A 7671-nucleotide genomic window follows, 5' to 3' on the forward strand; every position below is an offset into this window, starting at 1 on the left:
GTTATTCAAACTAGACAATCCTGAGCTTACAGATCCTTGGCACATCTGTTATTTCCTAAGGAAACCACAATAAAGACTCTTGGGTCCAAGTTTCCCCTCTTCCTCTCTACCTCCTGACTGACCCTGGCGTTTCTCCATATAGCCGTGCATAGCTTGGCAATGCCCCCTGCCTTTGGGACCTATGAAAATAACAACCTGTTTCTTCACTGGCAATTGTCTCCTGATCTATTGGCCTCAGCATACCTGAATAATAATAAAACCTATATTTTAAAACAGTTTGCTGCAACTTTGTTTCCAGGACCGCTGGTATGCTCAAGGTGCCTGGGAGTTTATCTCATGTCCCCTTCTTGTGACCTGTGACCCACGATTGCCTTAGAGGCATATAGTGGCAAGTCTCCAAAGATAGCTCCCAATGACCATGCCCCTGAAATTCACACATTTGTGTAGTATTATTTCATATTAAGCCTGGCCTGCCCCGACTTACATTAAGGAGTAGAATGTGGTGGAAGGGACACTGTGCCAGTTCCAAGTTTAGTCTTTAAAAAATTGAAGTTTCTGCTTCCTTCCCCAAGGAATGCTCACTCTGGGGAGCTCTGAGCTACCAAGTAAGGGTTCCAGCTACCTGCTGGAGAAAGAAACCACGTGGAGAGGGAGAGCAGTGAGGCTACAAAGAGACTTCGAGAAGTCCAGATATCCCACGGTCCAGTAGAGTCATGCCTCCTAGCCATCCCTACCAAGGGGCCAGATGCAGCTGAGTGCGCCATCTCAGATATTATAGCCCAGCTGGGCCCTAAGATGACTGTGGCTTTAGTTGATGCTGTATGGCGCCAAAGAACCATGTCACTGAGCCCAGTCAATCCATGGAATTGTGAACAATTACAGACTAGTTCCAGGTGGCGCTGGTGGTAAAGAACCCACCTGCCCATGCAGGAGACACAAGAGAAGCAGTTTCCATCCCTGGGTCAGGAAGATCCCCTGGAGAAGGAAATGGCAGCCCACTCTAGTATTCTTGCCTAGAAAACCCCTTGGACAGAAGAACCTGGTGGGCCATAGGCCATGGACTCGCAAAGAGTTGGACAAGACTGAAGAGACTTAACACACATGGAATTGAGAACAATCTAAATCTTGGGGTGGTTTGTTACTCAGCAATAATAAACCCAAGCAGGAATTTCCATTTGCCTCAGAGGCTCAGTTCCCTTTGCTTCAAGGTGGGAACGATTCTACAACTTGATTTATCCTCCAGAGCTCCCCACGGGATCAGGCTGAGGTTGGGACTTCAGCTGACATCACACCCTTGCTAGTCTTCTTCCCCATCCCTGTTCTGTTTCGTCTGTTCCTTTATTGTTTTCTCCTGGGAGCATGTCTTTACTAAATCATGGACACAAGGATCTTGTCTCAGATTCTGCTTCTAAGAGAATCTGACCTCAGATTCATGACACATCTGATTTTTCTCATCTCCAGTCAGAAGCCAAGGGTCTGGCAGACTATTCTCTCTCCCCACTCATCCCTGTATCCCTGTTGCATCCAAAAAAGCAGAGACCACCTTCCAGGCTCCCCAGCAACAGGCAGCCATCTAGTTGGTGAGATGTGGGGGTGATAATGTGGAACAAAAACAACCATGAGGTCTCTGAAGGAAGCATCAAGCAGCTTGTTTGTCCTGGTCAGCAGCAAATGAAACCTCTTTGCTCCCAACAACACAAGCACAGAGGGGATCATACGGAGGTCAGGCAGAAGTTAGGAGGTTGGCATGTCAGCAACAGCAGAGGGGCCAGGTGTAGATGAGAGTTATCTCTGATTTTGTGTCTGTGGTGGGAGGGGCTCTGCTAGTTGTTCCAACCGCCTCTGCCCACCCACCCCCCAACCCCCAACCCCCTCTCTCCCACCAACACGGAGAGCCTATCTCTGTGACCTCTCCATCCCCACCAGTTCACAGTCCCTAGAAACCCCAAAATCCGTCACCATGGATCCTCCAGCAGGTCCCACAGCCTGGTGCCACTGGAATCAGATAAGTCAGCAGAGAAAATGCTGGGGGCTGGGGGGCCACAGCCCAGCGAGGGACCCCCACTCAGAGCCTCCAGCCAATCCAAGGAGTCCGTTGGGCCCCTGAGAGAGGGGGACGGGGAATTCGTGGGGGACGGAAGTGAGGAAGAGAAGACAGAAGAAAGGCCTTCAGAGTCCGGGGAGGGGGACAACATGTCGAAGGAGCCGGGGAAGTCCAAGGGGATGGCGGGCAGCGGGTCTGCAGGGGAAGAAATGCAGCGTGAGCTTAGGAAGGCAGAGGTGCGGACCCTAGCTCCCTATTTGTCCTTTCCAGTCTAGGTCCCCAGACCACTCCTCCCTAAGACCCAGGAATCCAGAACCTTGGACCTCGTCCCCCTTTTCCTCAAATCTAGGAGTTCGGCTCTTACCCTCAGGCTCCACCTGATCCTCCAGGATGTCATCAATGCCCCGGTGCGGAAGCAGCTGCGGACAGGGAGCAGCAGCGTGAACCTGGGACTCCAGCCTGATCCTGTCTGAGACCCTAGGCCCGCTCTCTCTCACCTGCGCTCTGCGGATCGCTTCCTGCAGCTCCTCCTCCAGGGTCAGGGCTGTTGAGGCCGGTGCTGAGGAAGGGACTGGCACTGGAGCTGGAGTTGGAGCCTGAGCCGTCGTCGCAACCGGAACCGGAGCCGAAGCCGAAGCAGTCACCAGGGTTTCCGAGGCATGTGGCGAATGAGATGTTGGACTCAGCTTGAACTGGAACCGAAAAGGGTAGTTTCTATAAGCCGCGCCCACTAGGGGATCCACCCCACACACTCACCACCTGTGGTTCCACACCCTGGCCTGCGCCCCGCCCTTCACCCATTGACCCCACCCCTCTGCCACGCCCCTTCTTTCATTGGCTTCCCTTCTCCTAAGATCCTCCCCCTTGGCTCTTAACCACGCCCCCACACTTTATTGGCTGTTCTTTTCTCTGCTTGCCGTCCCTTCCCGCTTTGACTTCTCTTCATTGGTCCACGCACGCAGCCCCGCCCTCACCGAGCACGCACTCCGGGCGGCTCCCAAAGTCTTGGGCCTGAAGCGAGGCCAGGGGGCGCCCGCTGCACTGTCCTCGCGCCGAGCCTTCGGCCGTTCGCGGGGCGGGGCGCCGCCGCGCATGCGCTCCAGAAGCATTGACTTGGTCCCAGACACCGGGAGGCCCCGCAGCCGCAGCTGCTGCCGGAGCTCTGAGACCTAGGGTGGGAGGCGGGGAGAGGACGTGCTAGGCGGGCTCCGGACGCAGGTGGGGGTTTACTGGGGTTGAACATTTGGAACCCGAGAGAGGACGAACTGGGGACCCGGATCTCCAACGGAGCAAAGGCTGTAGGGTTAGACTTCTGAACCTCAGAACTCCCCAAACTCACCGTCAGCTCCTCCAGTTTGAGGGTCTGAAGTTCCAACTTATGTGGCAGGGTCGAGGGACTGGGGACTCCTGGTGGGGAGGAAGTGAGGGGTGTGGGCTTCATCCTGGCGATAGTTTCGAGGGGGAAACAGAGATTAGAAGGAGCAGAGAAGGAAAAGGCATTCTGGAGTTCTCAAAGACATGGATTCATGAAGATGTGGGAAATTGAGGGACCCGAGTTATGGGGCTCTGAGTGAGCAAGCACGGGAGGCTATTTCCCATGCATGGGAGAAGAGGAACTGAGGGGAGAGGGTCAGACTCTTGGGTAGGAGGTCAGGATTCCTGAGAACTGAAGGAAGAGGGGCCTGAGGACCTGAACTCTTGGGTCCTGGAGGAGGAGGGAGCTGGGGGCCTGAACTTCCCGAACAAAAATGGGGGTCATACCTAGGAGGTGGCTGCTGAGAGGTTGTCCCTTCCCACAGAGGCGGTCCAGGGGGATCCAAGGGCGACCCTTCAACCTGGGGGTCTGCCCTGCACCCTTGACTTGGCTCTGGGGGTATGTATTGGTGGTATGTCAAGTTCCCCTTGGGCTTGGGCTCCCTCCAGTGTTGGGAGGTCTTGGGAGACTCCTGAAAGAGCAGGTATGATGTCATATGCTTCTGCTCCGTTCCTGCTCTTCTGTCCCAGAGCCCCATCCAAAGTATGGGGTCGGCTTGTTACCATCACAGAGAAGGACAATGGGCAGCAGCAAGGAGGACCAAGGCTCGACTCTCAGGGGGACTTCCTTTCACTCTGATAGAGACTCACCTTCTTCAGGGACCTCCAAGGGCAGGGTTTCGGCTCAGGAAGAAGGACTTCAGGGTTGAAGAGGAAAGGGGCTGGGCCCAATGCGGAGGCAGGGGCCAGAGCCAGAACCGGATCTGCAGCTGAGATCCATGGATCAGGATCCAAGACTGGAGAGGCAGTGAAGGACCCTGAGAGGGCTGCAGGCAGCAAGCCAGGCAGGGAGAAACAAGGCTGTGTGGGAAGGAGGGCCCTGGAGGCCCCAGCCCCCAAGTGCAGAAGGACATGTGGGGAGTAAAAACCAAGTGGTGGGAGCTAAGTGCCGGGATTCCTGGATCTAAGGGCAGAAGCACAAGGGATCCAGACTTTTACATTCTCAAGAAAGGCAGGAATCTCATCCTCAGCCATCAAGGGGTGTGGTAAGAGGATCCCAGATTTCTGAGGTTTTGCTGGGAGAAGGGTGGAGCCAGCACTCTGGGTTCTTGGGGAGAGAGAGAAGCTGAAAGTCACATCCTGAGATTTGCATGTGTGCCAAGTGTGGAGTCTGGGATGCCTATATTCTCCCAAGAAACAGGATCTGGATTCACGCATTTCCCTGGAGTGGGAAAAGCCCAAGAGCAGGAAGAGAAGCTCCTAGCCAGTGGGGCAGCTGGGGATCTGTACCCGTGGGTCCTGGGGAAGGACAGGAGGGGACCACAGTGAACCCTGGGGCGTAGAGACTGGGCTCAGGAACCAAAGCACAATGTGTGGCAGCTGCCCCGCAGGGTGCCCTAAGGGAAGTGGGGCCACCATTCCCTCCCTCGCAGGGCCCACACTTACTCGGGTCCTGATACCGTCTGTGGATCCGAAGCTGAAGGACTATGGAAGGAGTGGGAGGAGAGAGGCGGGAAGGGAGTGTCCAAGAGCCTGGCCTGGCAGGCGAGTGTGAGCTGCAGTTGTTGGCGGGACATGTGTATCCAGCCCCCATACGCACCCCGTGCAGGCGGGTGGGCAGGCAGCCTGCTCCCTTCCCGGGCCTCCTGCCTGCTCCCTGCCAGCACGGCAGCGAAGGCCAGGGCTGTTCTGGGGCGGGGAGCCAGCCAGCATGCAGGCAGGAGGCAGCCTGCCCCCCTTTCGCAAGCCTGCACCAACCCTATCCTCTGCCCAACTGCCATCTTAGTATCTGTGCTTCGTTGCCTCCTTTTATCTGCGCATCCCGCTTCGCACATGCCCACTCCCTACTTCTCAGCCTCCCTTCAGTCACCCCTTTTGCACACCAACCTCTAAACACGTATTTACCTGGGCTCTAGTCTTGCACTTATACCACTTTTATACACTAGTGCCCCTTGCTACTCTTCACCCTTGCCTCACCATCTTGGCACACACCCCACCACATTAACACACTTGGTTGTCCACTAGGGATTTCACCCCCAGTTTTGGAGCCAGGATCTCTCTTGGCACGTTTCTTTGTGCACATGTACTCTTGCACACTCCTTGCTCTCTGGTTCCTGGTGTCTTTGTATCCACCCAACCACAGAAGCAGATTCGTCTGCACCCTCAAGCATGCTCTGTTTACCCCGGACTTGGCCTCCAGGTGTACACCCACTTGCACACTTTCCACCTGTGCTGGGACCTGAAATGCCACCTTTGACACTTTCAAGGCTAGAGAGCTCACTGTCCCCTCGCCCGCGGTTCCACCCTGAAGTCCCCACTGTGGACACTTTTCTGCTTTGAGCACTTGTCACTTTAAGCCCCTGTTCCTCTGCAGTCCTAGGTCCTCTGCACAACCACCCCTGGCTTCCCACTCCCCACGCGAGCATTGCATCAGCCATTTGCACACTCACTGTCGACCAGAACTCCACCCCTTTGCTGGGGCCTCCCTTCTACACAAATAATGTTTTGCATGGAAAACACATGCCTCTTGGGGATCACCTCCGCACATCGCCCGGCGGTGCATACTCCCAGGTTGAGAATATATTCCTAGGACCAGGAAGCTCCCTTCCCAACGTGCACAGAAAGAAATCTCTCACCAGATCGGAACTTGGACCGAATGATTTGGGAGCGCTGGGAGGAAGCCGCCAGGGTCATTGCCAAGGCTGGGATGGGGACCTGGACTGGGTGGGGGGGTGGGGGGAGGCAGGGTCAGAGTGGAGGTCAGGAGGCGTCCCCTGTGTGTGAACGCAGCAGGGAATGACCCTGAAGAATCTAGAGACGGAGCGGCCTCGGGCCACACCTTCTGGATCCTGGAGGTGGAGGGGACTGGGGGCCCAGACCCTGGGTGTGAGAGAGGACACGCCGAGGGCCCAAATTCCTGGAGCCTGGGGAAAGAAGCACCTGAGGCCTGGGACTCCTGGGTCCTAAGAAGGAGGGCACTGGTGGCCTGGACTCCGGGTCTATGAAAGGAGATGGAGGGAAAAGGGGAAGAAGGGCAGGAACTCTAAGGGGCCTAGAATCCAATAGCTTTGATCAAGGGGAAGCGAGGATCCGACAGGTCCCTAGGGAGTGGAAGGGTCTCAGACACTTGCATTTGAGAAGGGTGCGGAGGCGTGGGTGGGCGTCAGCCATCACGGTTTGTGGGGAAGGGACTGGGATCACAGAGGTGACAGGAGAGTTAAGACCGGTTCCCCTCCCAGCCCCTATCCCAGGGGCCTCTCACCAGGTGGACTCGGCGCAGCGGTGCTCTGGAGTGGGTCGAGTCCGGTGGTCAAGGCTGGAGGCCGCAGGCTCCGCCCTACCAGTCTGGGACCGCCTCTGATCCCACCCTTTTGGGGGCGTGTCAGGAGCGGTAGAGGCGCGGGGAAGGGGCGGGGTAGACAGGAGCCCCTCCTGGCACCCTGAGAAGGGGAGGGAGCACGGGCTGGGAGGGAGCACAGGCTGGGAGGGGCTGGGGCGGGGCGGACCTCGGGGTTCCCAGCTCGCTCCTCCTCCGCGTCCTGGGGCTGCGGGGTCGGACTGGGCAGCGGCAGGCAGACTGACAGAGGCAGGTGCCAAGAGAGGAGCTCGGGGTGAGCAGCAGCAGCAGGTGGTCTTGCCCCGGCCCTGCAGACAGGTGCCACCTGTCGCTTACTTTTTCCCTGACGCAGCAGCAGGAGTCGGATTCGGGGGTTGGGGGGGGGTTCAAACTGGAGCCCCAACCTGCTGGGTCTGAGGGAGGAGGAGACTGGATAGCTAAATTCCTGGGTTTGAAGGAAAAGAGGCAGAGGCTTGAACTCCTGGGCCCAAGAGAAGAGTTATTTGGGGGCCCAGATTTTCGGATGTGAGGGAGACGGGAGTCAAGAACAGGGACAAGAGGTGTTGAGACTCATCAGGGTGCCCGACAGGCACAAAGGTCCGGAAGGGGCTTGGAAACCCAGACTCCTGGGTCGGAGGGAAGAGGCTGGAGTATGGGCTATGGGGGTCGAAGGGAGCGTTGGTTGTTTCCCACTGGCAGGACTGATCTTTAGCTGAACAAGTTTAGCGCTCCGTCCTGAGGTGTGTGGGAGGTCCCAGCACCTGGATTGGATTACAGGAAAGAGGGCAAGCTGAGGCCGTGGCTATAAATACCTCGT

At 56.8% G+C, this 7671-nt stretch overlaps 1 protein-coding gene across 4 annotated transcripts; it reads right to left on the bottom strand.

Annotated features, from left to right (window-relative positions):
- MAMSTR (MEF2 activating motif and SAP domain containing transcriptional regulator) lies at positions 1122-6861 on the bottom strand. 4 transcript variants are annotated; one of them, XM_018062736.1, is made up of 10 exons: positions 6780-6861; positions 6154-6237; positions 4964-5002; positions 4169-4344; positions 3806-3990; positions 3384-3486; positions 3019-3213; positions 2542-2736; positions 2409-2463; positions 1122-2239 (listed from the first exon to the last, which is right to left on the bottom strand). In XM_018062736.1, the coding sequence occupies exons 2-10, from the start codon at positions 6209-6211 to the stop codon at positions 1956-1958; spliced, it is 1290 nt and encodes a 429-aa protein (XP_017918225.1). In that variant the 5' UTR covers positions 6212-6237; positions 6780-6861; the 3' UTR covers positions 1122-1955. The 4 variants fall into 4 exon arrangements, with proteins under 4 accessions (XP_017918225.1, XP_017918223.1, XP_017918226.1 ...); XM_018062737.1 differs by having other exon boundaries at positions 1625-2239; positions 4169-4314; XM_018062734.1 differs by lacking the exon at positions 6780-6861 and having other exon boundaries at positions 4964-6235.

This window comes from Capra hircus, chromosome 18 (genome assembly GCF_001704415.2).
Source record: "Capra hircus breed San Clemente chromosome 18, ASM170441v1, whole genome shotgun sequence".
Classification (NCBI taxonomy): Eukaryota; Metazoa; Chordata; class Mammalia; order Artiodactyla; family Bovidae; genus Capra; species Capra hircus.

Bases quoted from the DNA above. Each gene is read 5' to 3' on its own strand.
- MAMSTR (XM_018062734.1), bottom strand. From the start codon at position 5,111: ATGGGGGCTGGATACACATGTCCCGCCAACAACTGCAGCTCACACTCG. The intron at 4,345-4,963 runs GTAAGTGTGGGC...TGCTGCCTGCAG, and splicing joins CAGACGGTATCAGGACCCGA to CCCTCTCAGGGTCCTTCACT. The intron at 3,214-3,383 runs GTGAGTTTGGGG...CTCCCACCCTAG, and splicing joins TCAAACTGGAGGAGCTGACG to GTCTCAGAGCTCCGGCAGCA.